At 42.3% G+C, this 17951-nt stretch overlaps 1 protein-coding gene across 3 annotated transcripts in view; it reads left to right on the top strand.

The window, feature by feature from the left end:
* The window catches only part of sptlc3 (serine palmitoyltransferase, long chain base subunit 3), a 170535-nt gene that overhangs the window by 99067 nt on the left and 53517 nt on the right, over positions 1 to 17951 (top strand). For all 3 annotated transcript variants that reach the window (XM_069931842.1, XM_069931845.1, XM_069931844.1), the window contains one exon: positions 1097 to 1190. In XM_069931842.1, the coding sequence (XP_069787943.1) occupies positions 1097 to 1190 (94 nt within the window). The remainder of the gene's footprint in view (positions 1 to 1096; positions 1191 to 17951) is intronic.

The following is a 17951-nucleotide window of genomic DNA, read 5'->3' as shown; positions in this document are numbered from 1 at the left end:
GCAAAAATAACAAAAAAGCCAATACCATTGTCTAATTCTGGCAAAGCAGTTTTATTTTGTTCGTGCCAAATATATCTCCACACCTTGAAAACACCTTCTGAAGAAGATGTTGTATCAATAATACAGCTGCTCTGTCAGAAACAAAAAGTGTGGCATGCAGCTCAATTGTGTTGCTTCTCTCATAAAAATTGTCATTGCTTGGGAACACTGATCTATATCGTGCTCACCAGGGAAAGCACAACACTGCACTGGAGGCATCATTAAGGATCCTGTTAGCCATTTTGTTGGCTACAAATACAAAGTGGAACAACTCAGTGGTGACACTTACAATAGGACAACAGGTTTTTCCTCTTTGTATACATCAAACAGTCATAGGACAGGTATCAAACTGATTGGATACAGAATATGACTTCCTTGAGACTGGATAACGTTGACTCTCAGAAGGATCTGTTGAATGGGCACTCCATTGTAGAATCTGAAGTTCAATTTGGTCAGATTGCTGGAGTAAAAACCATCCCCTCGTGTCCTCTGTAAAATAGGACCATATAGTTAATTTTAACGCAGATCCAGAACAAGCATAGTGGGACAATTGGCGTCATTCTATATTGAGGCTGTGTCAAATCTGTTCCACTAAACAGCTCTTAATTCATTTGTTCTGCAACTGTTCAATGATGCTCATTGTATAATTGCTAATGTTTACCATATTAAACACAGAAATCCTTCTGCCTGCATTGCATTGGATCTAGCACTCAAAAGTGACATGTTGGCTCCCATGTCCTGGGTGCATTGATCCTGAAAGATCAAAGTTTACAAAATTTTGCAGATTACATGCAGCAAAACCCAGGAAGGTTATGTTTATTTAGCTTCAAAGATCAACTCTGTTTGGCATTGGTCACTCGTGGATGTTCAAAGGATTGGCATGCATTGCTAATTCTGCATAAACATGGTTAAGAAGAAAAGTACCAGGGGAGGAGATCCCTTTCAAATTCTAAATGAGTGCTTTTTTAAAAAATTGTCCTTGGCATAGAACATTGAAGCATTGTGTCAACTGCAACCACTCCAGGTGTCTCACATTCTCAATATCTCTCTTGTGTAGGGTTGCCTTATCGTAAGCGATGAGCTAAACCACACATCTCTGATTCTTGGCGCTCGTTTGTCGGGGTCCACAATTCGTGTATTTAAACACAACAGTGAGTAATTGTGTTACTTCAGTCTCTTGTGTCTTAAAACTGAGTCATTATTGCTTAATCCTCTGAGTCAGAACTGATGAGCCGATTGCACTTGATTTGATGAGCTTCGGTCACGTTGAGCGTTATGTGTGGGAAAGAAATGAGAGTGAAGGGAGTCGGTTACTTTTAAACCACTGTTGTAAACATTAGCAACTTATAAACCTTGTTCCTCCACCTGTTCCCAATGTAAATTTGTAGCTTTCGCATCATACAACATTGTGTTTGTCCTACATGCCTTCGAACTCTGACTTGTGATTGCTGCACCTCCTGTCACTTTAACGTTCTGTTAATTTTTATCAGAACTCTTAACTTAGACCAATTCAGTATACTTCCTCGTCACTGGCTCTTCTTTTTACCTTCCCTACCATTACTATCCTCCCCACCATTCCACCCAAGGTGCAAGAATCCCAGAATAAAATGTCATATTCTAACTGCATATTCCATGGTTCTCTTGATTTGTTTTCTTTTCACATTTCACACCATTTATTCTGAAACCAGTGGCTCAAAATATCCTGGGAACTGCTTTGTTATCACAGCGATCTGTCTGTGTGATTTCTCATAATCCATTACTTAACCTCCTCTTAAACTGTGGAGGTTCAGGAAAAACCCCAGGAAACCCTATTTCTCAGTGGTACACCTCTCAACAAATTGCAGATACAACCTGGTAATTGACCTGATTTGGTGAGATCTCACTCTTTAATCTTCCAAGAGAAAGCTGGGCAACCTTCAACCATGAGGACAGATCAGGGAACAGGGTAGCCACCTGCTTCAACAGGAAACATAAACCACAGCCCAACTTGTGATTGTGGTCTCCCAATTCAGCCTAGGTAGTGAACTGCTACCCATTGAGATCCATTTCTGGCAGCATCACAACTATTCACACCATCTGCAACACACAAAAGTGCAGGAGAAATTCAGCAGATTACATAGCATCCACAAGAAGTAAAAGGCAGACAATGCTTTGGGCCTGTTCCTTCCATCAGGGACCTGGAGAAACAGGAAAATGCCTGAATCAAAAGATGAGGAGAGGGGGGAGGACCACAGGCTTCCAAGTAAAAGGTAATAGGTAGATAGACATGGGAGGTAGAAGATAAAGAAGCGGGGAAGTGATAGGGGGAGAGAATGGTGGGCTAAGATCCATAGAACATTACTGAACAGTAGCAGGCCCTTCACCCCTTCTAGTCTGTGCCAAACCATTTTTTTGCCTAGTCCCAATGACTTGCACCCAGTCCATAGCCCTCCATATCTCTCCCATCTAGGAATCTGTTCAACATTTTCTTAAATGTTAAAATAAGCCTGCATTCACCACTTCAGCTGGCAGCTTGTTTCACACTCCCACCACTCTCTGTGTGAAGAAGTTCTCCCCAATGTTCCCCCAAACCTTTCCACTTTCACTCTTAACCCATGTCCTCTGGTTTGTATCTCACCTACCCTCAGTGGAAGAAGGCTACCTGTCTATCCCCTTCATAATTTACCTCGACCAAATCTCCCCTCATTCTTCTACACTCCAGGGAATAAAGTCCTAACCTGTTTAAACTTTCCCTGTAACTCAGTTCCTAAAGTCTGGGCAACATTCTCGTAAATCTTCTCTGCGCTCTTTCTATCTTATTGATAAATTTCCTATAGTTAGGTGACCAAAACTGCACAATATGGCCTCACCAATCTCTTAGACAACTTTACCATAACATCCCAGTTTCTATACTCAATATATTGATTTATGAAGGCCAAAATATGCCAAAAACTCTCTTTACAACCCATCGATAAGGACATCTTATATATGTCTGCCAGAGCCCCTGCAATTTCTACACTATCCTTCCTCAAGGTCCGAGGCACTATCTTGTCAGTCCCTGGATATTTATCCATCCTTGTTTGCTTTAAGACAGCAAGCATTTCCTCCTCTTTAACTTGTACAAGTTCCATGACCTCCCTGCTTTTTCCCTTACTTCCCATGACTCTGTGCCCATTTCTTGAGAGAATACTGATGAAAAGTATTTAAGATCTCCCCCCTATCTTTTGGCTCCAGACAAAGCCAACCACTCTGATCTTCAAGGGGACAAATTGTATCCCTTACTATCCTTTTGCTCTTAATATACCTGCAGAAACCCTTAGGATTTTCCTTCACATTGTCTGCCAAAACAACCTTATATCTTATTTTAGCCTTCCTGAAGGGTAGCTCCCTGATAGGAGAAGGATTGGGAAAGGGGTGGGGAGCTAGAGGAAATGGAGACGGGGTAGTGAAAGTGAAAAACCATGGAAGGGGGTTAATGGAGATTGGAGATCAATATTGGTGACGTCTCATTGGAAATTGCCAAGACAGAATATATGGCCTTGACTTGGCAACACATAAAGCCATGGACAGACATGTCATTGTGGTAATGGTGTGTGGAACCTGAAGCTGTTAAAAGGACTGACACTCAACTGCTTTGAGAGTGGCTACTTCCTTGGTTATATAAATATCCAGCAAATCCCAGTGGGTTGAGATCAGATGATTGGAAGTTAGGCCACAAACATTTGTTCCAAGCCTAGAATGACAAACAGTTTAAAGTTTCTCTTTGATCATTGGTAATTGTTCTAGTGAAGCACTGGGGACTGGAGTGAAGGCACAGCCTTATTGACATTGTTGAGCATGATGTTTCTTTAGCCTAAATAAAACACACAGTTCTCCAACTATTATTTTGCATAGGTTGCATTACTCATTAATATAGAGCGAAATGGGAGTCTTTACTTGTTGAAACAATGCAATTGAAGCATAGTACGGTTTCAGTCATCATAACCATCAATTGACGTGACCTTATTGTACCACCATTAGCCATGCCTTCAGCTACAACTCTACTTTTCCAGCATTTGCTTGAGTTTAGTGTTTGTGAGCAGAAGACCTGTCCCCTGCCCAATTAAGATAGTGCAGAAGGAAGGTCACAATTAACATTTTGGCAATACTATGGGTCCGAGGAACCAGAATAGAAGAGGAATTGATGAAAATTGTTATGTCATGAAATTATATGGGGTACATTGATGCAGTTGAAAGTTAATAAAACCCCAGGGCCTGATACTCTGCATCCCTAGTGGCGTCTCTAGGGTTGGTGCCACCCAGTGTGTTAACTCATCATGTCAACCCCCCACCCCATGGACCTCCTCCCATACCAGACCATACAGAATCCTTAGTAATGATTTTTTGTACTATTGTTATTTGAAAATCTTAATTCCCGTATATCACTGCATGTAATGGCAATAGTAGTGAGATAAACAACTCGCAAAATTAAAATTACACCTTTAAATTACAATATCATACGCACAGCCTCAATGTAAAAAAAGGCAAATTAGCAATACTTGAAAAAGATATTGTTATAAAAAATATAGGATAATATGTGATCAATAAAGTTATAAATTACTTATAGCATATAACCATATAACAATTACAGCACAGAAACAGGCCAGTTTGGCCCTTCTAATCCGTGCCAAACACCTTCTCCCACTTAGTCTCATTGACCCACACCCAGCCCATAGCCCTCCACTCCTCTCTCATCCATACAACTATCCAACATTTCCCTAAATGTTAAAATCAAACCCACATCTACCACTTCGGTCAGAAGCTTATTCCACATTCCCACCACCCTCTGAGTGAAGAAATACCCCCTCATGTTTCCCCTAAACATTTCCCCCTTCAATCTCAATCCACGTCCTCTTGTTTGAATCTCCCCCACTCTTAATGGAAAAAGCATGTCTACAACGATTCTATCTGTCCCCCTCAATTTTAAATACCTCTATCAAATCACCCCTCAGTTTCCTATGCTCCAGGGAATAAAGTCAAATAATATTTCGTAGATTATATGAATACTAACAACAAAATTGTTTTGTAAAGTCTTTCTACATTGAATTACATTATTAGTAACTGAGTGGGAACCTTTTTTGATTTCTCCTTCTTTTCCTTTAATTATTACTTCATTCTCAAAAAAGTTATTGATATAGGTTCTCAAATACAGTACGTTTCCAATTAACCAAAAACCGAACAACCGAAATTCCAAACATCCGAAAGTTTTTTTGGGTGAGACATGGCATCACAGTTTGAAAGAAAAGTTGAAAATAAATTTACCCACCATGCTCAAGTGGGACTACATGGAATTAGTTTTACAAAGGAGACATTTGTCCACAGGTTACACACTGAAGGAAAGGATAGCACTAATTATTTATTTATAAATTGTTTGTTTTTTTTGCCATGAGTTACTGCAACTTTGTGATAAATTGCATTGTGGCATTCTCAGAATTTGAATAGCACGGTCTTTGCCTGCCTGAGTCGCTCCTTCTCCCCGCTTGCCTGCCCAAGCACGCTCTCTCCCCGCCCGAGCCGCATTCCCTGCTTACCCGAGCCATTTCCTCTGTCAAATACCCTTTCAGTGAATGTTGCTGAAATTCAGCTGGAGCACAATCCCTGTGCAATCTCCTATCACTTACAGGTGAGATGAGGTCCTCTGGCTCCCGGGCAGGATTGGCGATGGCAGTGGGGAGGTGTCAGGGATCGGCGACTTTATGGGGAGGTGTCAGGGATCGGCAACAGCTGATACAAGTATGATGCTACTGCGCTGCTTTGGAGAAAATTCCCGAATATCTGAAAAATCCGCTTAACAGAGATAGGTCCAGTCCTAGTATTTCAGATAATCAAAAACGTACTGTACTAATTACCAAAATATTGTAGCTAAGATGCAAAAAAATTTGACAAAAGCAGTGACAATAAAAACACCAGCAGCAATGAAAACAACAGCGTGTTTTTAGTGCGTGCAGACGAAACAAACTGATTCGAAGCGTCATTGTAATTGGGTAATAATGACAGCTCTGACCGGACGGAGCACATTAGAAGGTTTAAAAAGTAAATTAGCATAGAGTGTTTAGCCTTTGTAGGTATATTGATACGTGTAAGTTGGGCTTTCAAAAATGTTTTTGTTGTTATAACTAACTACAGGGATATTTTTATTTAAAAAATAATAAATTTCTGCTGTAACACCGCGCAAAAATTTTGTTGTCAGCCCCACTGATGGTGTCACCCGGAGTGGTCTGCATCCCCCTAGTGATGCCATTGTGCATCCCAGAGTGCTTAAGAAGATTATTTTCTATATCTTTCAACATTCTCTATCAGTTCCTTGATTGCAAATTTGGAGGAATGCAAATATCACACCATTTTAAGAAAAGATGAAGAGAGAAAAACCAGGGAATTACATACAGATCAGTCAGCTCGACTTTAGTAGTGGAAAAGTGATAAGAGTCAATTGTTAAAAACATCATTGATGCACATTTGAAGAAGAATGATGGCTTAGTCCAAGTTAGCATGGATTTATGAAAAGCAAATCATGCTTTAAAAATCTTCTAGAATTTTTTAAGGATGTAACCAGTCGAGTGGACAGTTGTGAACCAGTTGATGTGGTATATTTGAACTTTCAAAAGGCTTTAAATAAGGTCCCACAAAAGAGATTGGTTTGTAGAATTAGAGAGTATTGTATCAGATGTGGATTTATAGAAACATATAGGATTATGAAGGGTATGGATAGGATAGATGTTGGAAGGTTTTTTGAGCTGGCTGGGGAAACTAAAACGAGAGGACACAGTCTCAAGATTTGGGGGAGTAGATTTAGGACAGAGTTGAGGAAAAATAGTTTTTCCCAGAGAGTAGTGAACATTTGGAATTCTCTAACCAGGGAAGTGGTTGAGGCTGCCTCATTAAACATATTTAAAATTCGGTTATATAAATTTTTACATGATAGAGGAATTAGGGGATATGGGGAGAAGGCAGGTAGGTGGAGTTAGGTCATAAATTAGATCAGCCATGATCGTATTGAATGGCGGAGCAGGCTCGATGGGCCATTTTTGGCCTACTCCTGTTCCTACTTCCTATGTTCCTATGGATTGAAAACTTTGGCAGGCAAGTTCCAGGAAGTGGTCATAAATGGATCCTTTTCAGATTGGCAGGCAATTAGTAGTGGGGAACCACAGGTTCAGTGCTAGACCCCAGCTACATACGATGTAGTTGGATGAATTGTTATCATTTCTCTAAGTTTGCAGATGACACTCAGCTGGGTGGCAGTGCGAACTGAAAGGAAGATTCCACAAGGCTGCAGGATAACTGGGACAGATTAGGAAAGTGGTAGATGCAACATAATGTAGCTAAATATGAGGTTACCCATCTTGGTTGAAATGAAGGAAAGCCAGATTGTTATCTGAATGGTGAGAATTAGGAGAAGAGGAGGTGGCACGAGGCCTGGGTGTCATGGTTCATCAGTCATTGAAAGTTGAAAACCAGGTACAGCAGTTAGTGAAGAAAGAAAACACCATGTTGGCCTCCATTGCAAGAAATGTTGATTATAGAACCAGGGAGGTCTTACTGCAGTTGTAAAGGGCCTTGAGGCCACACACCCTGAGTATTGTGTACAATGTTTGTTTCTTAATCAGTGGAAGGACATTCTTGCTATTGACGGAGTACAGTGAAAGTTCATCAGGCTGATTCCTGGGATGACTGGACTGACTTATGAAGAAAGATTGGATAGATGAGGGTTATATTCACTAGAATTAGAAGAATGAAAAGAGGATCTCAATGAGATGTATAAAATTCTGATGGAACTAGACGGGTAGGTTAGATACAGGAAGAATATTCCCGATGTTGTGGAAGTCCAGAACAAGAGATCGCAGTCTAAGGATAAGGGGTAAGCTATTTAATACTCAAGAGAGTGGAGACACAGCACTGATCCAAAGGGTTCAACTGCCTGATCATAATGCCTACGGCTCAGTACAGGCTTTAAACATCCTGTTAAAGAAGCCGACGGAGTTTGTAAGTAATCCTGTAACCACGGAGATCAGTGCTCAAGATGGTGGCGCCTGTGCTTAGCACCAGCCATGAGAGTTGCGGACTCTGGGAGCAGCGGACAGGCACAGAGCACTAGAAATAGGAAAAACACCCTCCGTTGAGAAGGAGAAGTAGAGGGGATGTCTCTGCAGGATGCTGAACATAGCAGCAGACCAATTAGGAGCTCAGAGGCTGAGGAATCCACATAGGCTGTTGGAGACATGTAGTCGGGGGACCCACACAGGCTGCAGATTGCTGGAAACTGGCCACGAAAAACATGTATCAGAACCAGGATTCGAGAGGGTGCTGACGGCAAGAGTGCTTCAGGATTCGAGAGGGTGCTGACGGCAAGAGTGCTTCCTGATCATGTCAGAGGTTTGGATCTGGAGCCCAAACTGCTTGAGAATCGTCTGTGCAGCTGCAGAGGCTACAAGAAGGTGAATCCACGAACACTCACTGACACTGAAGGAACTCTGTTTTGTTTCTCTTTCTCTCTAACTGTAAAGGTTGCCGGGCAACACTAATGGCAACTCTTTGTCTGCCTTACAGCAGGAAAAAGGCAATTTTGTGTAATAATACATGACAATGAGATTTGGAAATCGTCACTCAAAGTTGAAGTCCCTGCCACAGAAGGTTGTTGCAGCCAGTTCATTAGATATGTTCAAAGTGGAGATGGATCTGGACCTAAAGGAATTCTGCATCATGGAAGAGGATACTGGAGTTATGTGATCAGCCATGATCCGATTGAATGGTGATGTAGGCTTGAAGCGCTGAATTACCCATTCCTGCACCTATATACTATGATTCCAAGATACCAAGCTCTGCTGCCAGCATCCTAACCCATACCAAGGCCTGCACATTAGACACCCTTTGCTCACCTTCCTATGCGACTGCTTGTCTACCAATGCCTCCAATTTTTAATCTACACGTTTAAATCTCTGCGCCTTGACCTCCACTTCAAATCTCTGGATCCTTTTCTCAGTCTACAATTTCATAATGGCCATCTGCAAGTGACATCCCCTCTGTGGGATTAGACCTGTTTTAATTCATCTGCTCCACTAACTTTTAGGGAAAAAGAAGTTGGCTGTTGCAAATTTCTGGCCAAATGATCATATATTTAATTTTCTCTGAATCAGTTTTCACCAAAGCCTAAACATTGACCTGCAAGCAAGTTAAAGTTCAAACACAATCTGCTGGAGAATCAGCCAAGCACATGGCTGTACTCATGTAAAAGTCGATCCCATATAAAAGTTGACCTCCTTATTTTTGACCCGGACCGTCCGCCTATCCGAGCTCCCGATGCTCAACCCACAGACCCTTTCCTAGGCCCCATCTGAGCTCTTGACACCCTGACCACCTGCCCATCCAAGCTCCTGACACTTATAAGCACTCCAACTGCAGATCCTTGCCCCAACCGCACACCCATTCAAACACCTGATACCCTGACCGCAGATCCTCACGTCAGTCCATCTGAGCTCGTGACACCCCAACCGTGAGCCCGTGCCTCATTCGTCCACCCATCCAAGCTCCTAAGACCCTGACCATGGATTCTAGCCTTGGTCGCCCACCCATCCGAGCTCCAGACGCTCTGACCGTGGATTCGCACCCTCACCGCCCACAGACCAGAGCTCCCGACCATGGATTTTTGCCTTGGCTGCCTGCCCATGCAAGCTCCCGATTCCCTGAACATGGGCTTACCTCCCAGTCCAGGTCATATGAGCTCCCTATGCTTTGAATGATGCAGGTACTTATAATGGTCAAAAGTATGACCCCCCCCCCCCCCCCCACCCTCCTCCACAAACTTGACCTGAAAAATTAGTCAAAAAAATGACTCTTGCACAAGTATATGCGGTAGTCGGCATTTCAAACCAAAACTCTTCATCAGGACTGAGGAACATTAGTGCAGGAGCAGTGTAAAGTGGACAAGGTGGGAGGGGTGGAACAGGGGCCCCACATTAGTTGGCAAACCAGGGAGAGGTGAAATGATGATAGAGACAGAGGGTGGGCAGATATAAGACAAAGGGAGAGAGAGAGCCAAGAAATCCAAGGTGTCAGGTAGAGTGGAATGGGGTAATAAAAGACAAAGGCTGCCAATGTTAGATAAGTAGGGAAGGTAACAGTGGTTGGATAAAGTGAGATCAGATGGAACTGAAGGGAGAAAGGGGAGAGAACAGAAGAATCAAGTGAAGAGATGGGGATGAGGAGAGAGACCAGAGGAGGGGGGGTGAGAAATGGTGGGGGGTGGGGACTGACGATCATTCTTTTTCCCTCAGAGTTCCTCCAGCAGGTTGATTTTAGCTTCAGATTCCAACATCTGCAGTCTCCACTGTATCTCAAGTTCAAGTTTGTTGCAATGATAGTTTGTTTTGTTTGCAGTCCATTTGAGCATCTCATATAAAGTACAGCAAATAAGACACTGTATAGAAATGCAGAGTTACAGAGAGAGAGATTGTTTGGTAAAAGGCAAGATTGTTGGATTATATTGGGGTTTATTCAGGAGTCTGATAACAGCAGGATAGAAATTGTCTTTGAATCTGGTTGTGCGTGATCTCACAGTGAATCTCTTCCTGAGGGGAGGGAGGTGACCGACGTGAGATTAACCTTTTAATAACTTGGCTGCTTTTCCGAGGCAGCAGTATGTATAGTGTCGGACTCTGGCTTTACCTTACTCTTAACTTAGTCTATGTGTGGTCTGAGTCCAGCGTGTTCTTTGAATGAAGTGATAGGAGAAGGTATTCGGTTCAACAGTCAATTTATTACACAGCACAAGAATAAAACTTAACAGAGCTCTGGATCAGTCGTTAGTTCATAGGTCACCTGCACAGTGAGCTATTCCCCAAGACTGACCCCTATTGTCCAGTTGGCTCAGTTTATATAGATCAACCTTATTATACAGAAAAAAAGTTGGCTTCCTTTGCTAGATCTTTTTGCATAAGGGTTATCACAAGTCATCTCCTGTTTTGCAGATATCTGGGGTGTAGCGCTCCCATCTTAATCCTCCAGGCCAGACTATCCTGTTGTTTTGATCAGAAATTAATTCATCCCCAGATATTTCTAATCACCATTCTGTTCCTGTCTGGCCAATTTCTGCTGTTCTCTTTAACACCTCCTCATGCCTTAATCTTCCTCCTAGAATGGTTTTTCATTCCCTTTGTTTCTTGCAGGCCATTCTTTGTTCTGGTCTGGCCTGTGTCACCACCTCCTTCAGTTTGAGCATTCCTCCTAAATCGTTTTATGCATTTCCTCTCCCTGTATTTGGGAGCAGACAATTTTGCTCAGCCAACTTTGCTCCATGCTGTGATTGCCACTTAATCACATTCCTCTTTTTCCCTGAACCATGCAGTAAATATAAAATTATTAATTAATCATTTCTTTCATAATGTTTTAACCCCTAGATTCCAACAACAGAGTCGATGAATGGGGAGGGTGTATGTGATAGTCTGAGCTGCATTCACAGCATGTAGCCACACTTCCACCTGAAAGCAGCCGTTCTCAAAATGGCTCCGATGCTGGTGAACTCCTCTTTTTATACACTACAAAGCCTGCCAGAAGGGAAGTTAACTGCTGCTAACCTGCAACAGACTGTATTTAAGGCTTGCCAGCTGTTTCAAGGACCTAGATAGCCTTTGAAGAGTTACATTGCAAATCTAAGCAGTCTCTTGGATCTCTCTCAAGCTGATCTGCTGTTCCAAATGCCAAATTAGGAATCATTCCAGTTGTATCGCGACTTCATCCATGGTGGCTGTTAAAGGAAAACCAAGTGGGAAATTTGAACGTCGAAAATCGAGTTATTTTTCTTTGGAGTGATACCTCTGCATTAGTCTAATTTATAAATCCAAATTTTTCAGCCATTTTTGAAAGCTATACACTCTGGGAGGTTTTGTCTGTTTCCATTGTCATCAACAAAGACTACATAAACTTTCATATTGTGCTAAAATTACCTGTTAAATGTGTTTAGGTATGTCCACACCCTCACACTAACCAATTGTAAACGCTGCTGAAATACTTGATATCTGATTCTATCTCCATCGAGTTGACACCCTCACTGGCTCAGTTTCAACAAACAGAACAGATTCTGTTTTAAAAGTGATTATATTTCAATTTTTATCAAGTCTGGAAATATATTTGTAACAAATTTTGATCCTCGATCTCTGCAATCTTACGCACTTTATGTAAACTGTATGTAAGCCGCTGCAACCGTGTCTGCCTGTCCCGCATCGGACTTGTCAGCCACAAACGAGCCTGCAGCTGACGTGGACTTTTACCCCCTCCATAAATCTTCGTCCGCGAAGCCAAGCCAAAGAAAAAAGATGTAAGCTATGTGTAAGAACAGTACTGATACATTTCAGCACCTTATAATTGATTTTCTCAAAATATGAAATGAAATGCTGGGAATATTTAGTGGATCAGGCAATATTTGAGGAGCAAGAAACAGAGTTGACATTTCTTATCTTCCTAAAATCTTCCCATTTATTGTCAGACCCAGTTTGTTGCCCCAGCTTGTGTCAAGAAAGAAAACATACATTACAACTCCGATTGATCCAAAATGGTGGACACTGGTCATTTTTTTAAAAAACAGCCCAGTGGCAACAGCAAATCACTTGTATCAATGTTTAAATAACAACAAACAACAAAGGAAGTTTTTTAAAACATTAAAATAATGTTTCATTCAACCAAAAAGATGCTGGCCGCTGCCGATTCCCAGCACATCCCAACCACCACCGCTGATCACCAACACCTCCCAACCGCTGCCACTGAACCCCGACACGACCCCACTGCTGCTGCTGACCCCATGGGGAGGTCTCCCGGGCTGATGAAACACTCACTGGCAAATCAGCAGGCTCCTGTCTCCCCGGTTACCTGAGCTCCTGATGCCCGAGACCCAACTCCGAATCCTCCCCTAAGCCTACTGCACACACACACACACACACACACACACACACACACACACCGTTGTGCATGTACAGTAGTAGGCCAAGGGGAGGGTTTGTAGTTGGCGTCAGGTGTGCAAAGGAGAGACGGAGATAGGAGGGAGGGAAGGGGGGAGGAGGGAGGAAAGGGGAAAGAACACCACTGAGCCTGAGGTCCCACTCCTGCACCAGTGTCTATGTTCAGTGTGAGCTTCTGCACTTCATGAGGTGGGCACCTCAGCAGAGGTAAAGTTGACTGACTACCTTGGTGCTGCAATGGGTGTCACCACCATGCAGGGAGCCAGAATCATCATCACCAGTAGTCATGTAGTGCACCTAACCTAATGAATGATGGGAGGCCTTTGTCTGCATGAGGCACTGAGAAGGAATGGGGTGTCTGACTCAGTCTGCAACAGTGCATTGAGGGAGATGCATTCCTGCAATACCTGTGTGAGAAACAGAAGTACCTTCACAGATTTCGCTCGAGACAAAAATTGAGAACAAAAAACATTTATTGTACAACAATGCAAAGTGGGGTGTTTCCCCTTACCCTGGGAATACACACACATTCTGGGGCTCACCCAAGTTCATTTCAGTGTAGAGGTACCCTCCCCCCCAACATTCTTCTGCCTCCTGGATTGGTTTGGCATTTGGTAATTCTGTCTGCGTACCTGCAGTTTCTGTAAACTTGAAAGACCATGGGGTATCCTGTCTGGATCCCATCATGTCATTGTCCTTATTCATGAATCTGCCTTTGTCCTTATTCACACATCTCAACCCCCAGGAGTTACTAATCAGAACTTGCTAATTCTTTCTATCTCTATAAGACCCTTATTCTATTATACTTGCGTAACCCTTCCTCACACTCTTATTCATCCCTACTCAGCACTTACTTAACTTCCTCTAATCTAGTCTAGTATTCCTTATTTCATTCATACTAGCTTTACTTCCTATATTCTATTATCTCTCACACCTGGTACATTAAATTTCTTTTCTTTGGCTTGGCTTCGCGGACGAAGATTTATGGAGGGGGTAAAAAGTCCACGTCAGCTGCAGGCTCGTTTGTGGCTGACAAGTCCGATGCGGGACAGGCAGACACGATTGCAGCGGTTGCAGGGGAAAATTGGTTGGTTGGGGTTGGGTGTTGGGTTTTTCCTCCTTTGCCTTTTGTCAGTGAGGTGGGCTCTGCGGTCAATAAGCAACCTAACAAATTGAATATCTTTAAAAAAACATTGAAATAAGTAAAGAAAACTGGAGCTTTCTGCTACATTTTTTAGTGAGAAACAGCTTGGTAACAAGACTCTTCCAGCCGATGAGCCCACACCGCCCATCTTTCCGTCTTCCTGGCAGTCTGATTGTTTCTGTCTGTGGTGCCATGTGGGACTCTTATCAAAGTCTTTCTGACTGACTGACTTTCTTTTGATAAGGCAAAGAGAGGATTAGTTTCACTTTAGCTGCAAAATAAAGATTACATTTCTGAGAATGGAGAGCAGATCAAGGGGAATTGCTTGGGCAGATTAGGGTGGCACGGTTAGGGTAATGGTTAGCACAACGCTATTACAACACCAGCGACGGGAGTTTGAATCCGGCGTTGTCTGTAAGAAGTTTGTACATTCTTCATGTGTCTGCATGGTTTTCTCCCACCCTTCAAATATGTATGGGTGTAATTAGGCAAGCACAAGCCAGAATTTGGACCTGTATGTCTAAATTTAAACATTTAAAAGATGATCAGGGAGGATTCTGAATGTCAGCGAGATCTCTAGGCGTGAAGATGGGACAGAGTGCGAATACCTCTATCTTTGTGAAGCCCCAGGAATGAAAAGGTGAATATCTTAATGGAGCATTCAAAATAGTAGTGTAAAAGTGCTTGTAGAAACCAACACGGTGTTTGACAGGGGACTGCAAAGACTTTCTCTGTATTGATGTAGATACATACAACTGTTGAGACAATGAATGCAGTGCAGACTGGCGGGGCTCCTCCAGCATATTGTTCAATGCTCCAGATTCCAGCATCTTCTGTCTTTAATGTATAAACCAAGTGGGATCTGTGGAATGCTTTTGGTGTTGTGTGGAATGTACCAAGGCATTGCACAGCAACATTATCAAGCAAAAATTGATGCTGAACCATAGACTAAGATAGTGGGACAGGTGCTGAAATAAATCCATTCTAAAGGATAGGCAATAGTTATCAACAACGTCTGCTCTCTTGTGGTAGCTGAATAGAAAGCAGTTTAGTGGGAAAAGGGTAAAGGCAGCAGATGATGAGTCTCATGGACAAGGAAGTTATTGAGAAATTCAGCATGGTAACAGACCCTTTGGCCCACTGAGCCTGCACTGAGCATCACTGACCCATCTACATTAATCCTAATTTATCCTTTTTTTCATCTAAGAGCTTGGGCAGGCCAGGAGGGAGAGAAGAGAAATTAGCAAAAGGTCCACAATGGATCCCTGGCCCAGGGCTATCCATTGACTTTTCCTGTCACATCTTGTCCAAGATCAGACAACTTGGCACAGAGCTGGGATAGAATATGAACCTTTCTGGTGTTTGGGGTTTGGGATCACTTCAGCTGATTGGTTCTAGTTAAGGGTTTAATCTTGTATTTGATTAAGCGTTCACAATAGCTTTGGGAAAGAGAAAGTGTGGTTACAAATTTGAATGGGTTGGGCAGATTAGTTTTTCCTTGTAAAAGAATCCAAAGCCAGCAGAGAAAATTAAGTTTTTTTAAAAAATGTGAACTATTTACACAGATACTGTCTACATTGTAGAACTTGCAACTGCAGAAAGCAGTGAGAGGCATGCCTATCTGGATCTTTTCACAGAGAAATGAGGAAGGTACACAAATAGAATTTAAAGAATTATGAAAGGCAGATACCAATGAGATGGAACTGGAGGCTGCATTTGTCAAATTCAGAAATGGAGATTAGAAGTCACCCTCATCAAAGCACATGAACTAATAAACCTGATAAATGCCTGAATTGGAGAAAATCGGAGTTGTTGGGTTGGGCGAGTTTGTAGCAGAATGGAGGACAGAGACCATGGCGAGATTTGAAGGAATTTTAAAAGCAAAGCAGAAAGCCAATGCAGACTGGCAACCTTGAGAAGGATAGGAAAATAGGTCTTGGTGTGAGTAAAGATAGAAGAGCGTTGGAGAGTTAAGTTTAGTTTAGAGACACTCCAAGGTAACAGGCCCTTCAGACCCATGAGCCCATGCCACCCAATACAGCCATGTGACCATTTAACCTACAAGCCCCATGCATCTTTGGAACGTGGGAGGAAACTGGAGCACCCAGAGAATGCAGTTATGGGGAGAACATACAAACCAAACAAACAGCGCCGGATTCAAACCTGGGTCACTGGCCCTGTAATAGTATTGTACCCACCTCTACGCTAACCATGCTGCCCCTTTTTTGAAGGAGAGTATAATGAAATTCTAAGCTTCAAGAGCCTGTTGTTAAAAAAAAAATACCCTAAAGTGAGGAGAAATCTTGTTTAACATGAGTAAACGAGTTTTCTAACAAAGAATACAGGGAAGCTGGGAGAAGGACTGGTTTCTCTTTGAAATCGTTAGTGACATCATACAAAGATTTGCCAAGAAAGATTGCTAAGAGCAATCATTAGGGCAAACAGGAATGCAGTTGGACCAGTTGTAAGTGGGATGGTTTGGTGGTTGAAACAGTAGACCATTCAATTGAATTAGGTGAGGCCTTCATGGATCTCTATGTTAACTACTATTCAAATACCCTGGAGGGTAAAAATGGAGTGCTTTGTTGATTTGGCAGCTCTCTGTGTTTGTGGGAATAATCCCTTCCTTCAATTAAAGACACCACCCACTGCATTACTTGAGGAACAACATTGAATTGGTTTGTGAAGCATGAGTCATATCAGTCTTCCAGGTTAAATGAAACAAAAATAGTATTAGGAATTGAGAAAGCAGTTGGAGTAGTTTATTAGGTTGTCACATCATTGTGGGGTAATAGGGCATGTACTGTACAGCAGATTTCTATATTCTGTGTTCTAACCTCAGAAATAAGAGCATAAACGGGCTTGGGGCTCTGTTGAGACTGCCCGACTCTATCATATCAACATGTAGACAATATCTAAATGTCAAGTGCGATTCTACTTTCCAACTTTATTGGAGGAACCCCGCCAGTCTGCATTGCATTCATTAACTCAAAAGTCTACGTCAGTACAAAGTTTTTGCAGTCCCCTATCAATCACAGCATAATTTCTACAAGTACTTTTACACTATTACTATTTTGAATGCTTCTCAAGTTGTAGTCCAGCCTGAATGCTCCATTTTAAGCCAATTACCTGGTTCATTCCCTCAGTTACCAAAGATTTATTAATTGTTAGCTGAAGTACACCCAAATAGCAGAGCCCAGAAAAGTAGAAGCCATTTTCTGGAATCATGAGGAACAGACATTTCTTCACAATCCTTTACCCTTCATCTTTGAACTTTGATAAATTGCATAGGGAACTTCAAATAAATGTCCTCACCCACAAAATGCTGAGACAGATCGCACATGCTCTGAGGGATCTGACTCCTAGTGTGACCTGGAGGCTATGTAAGTTTGTGAGATGGTTCAGTCCACCTGGGCTGTAGCTCACCAGATCAGAGCCTTCTCAAAGGTGGACCTCAGGTCCATGGATCGACAAACTTTCTCTTTCTTTCTTTTCTTCTCTCTTTACTGTCTTGTTTCCCTTTTTCCTTTTCCAATCTAGTTTTCCCTTTTTTCTCTTTTCTTTTTGTTTTAGGAGGGGGGGGGAGGGAGGAAGGAATGCATGGTTATAATCAACATCTAATATGTGATTAAATGAACTTTGATGGTCATGTTTTGACATTAGAAACTATAAATAAAATATTCAAAAAAAACTATCCTATCAACCTGTGAGGCAACCTTGAGGGATGCATGGATTTGGACCCCAAGGTCCCTCTGTTCACCCACACTCTTAAATAACCGACCATTAACCCTGTACTCAGCCTT

Source organism: Narcine bancroftii, chromosome 4 (assembly GCF_036971445.1).
Source record: "Narcine bancroftii isolate sNarBan1 chromosome 4, sNarBan1.hap1, whole genome shotgun sequence".
In the NCBI taxonomy this organism is placed as follows: domain Eukaryota; kingdom Metazoa; phylum Chordata; class Chondrichthyes; order Torpediniformes; family Narcinidae; genus Narcine; species Narcine bancroftii.
Note: the sequence above shows the minus strand (reverse complement) of the source record. Positions and strands in the feature narration are given on the sequence as shown.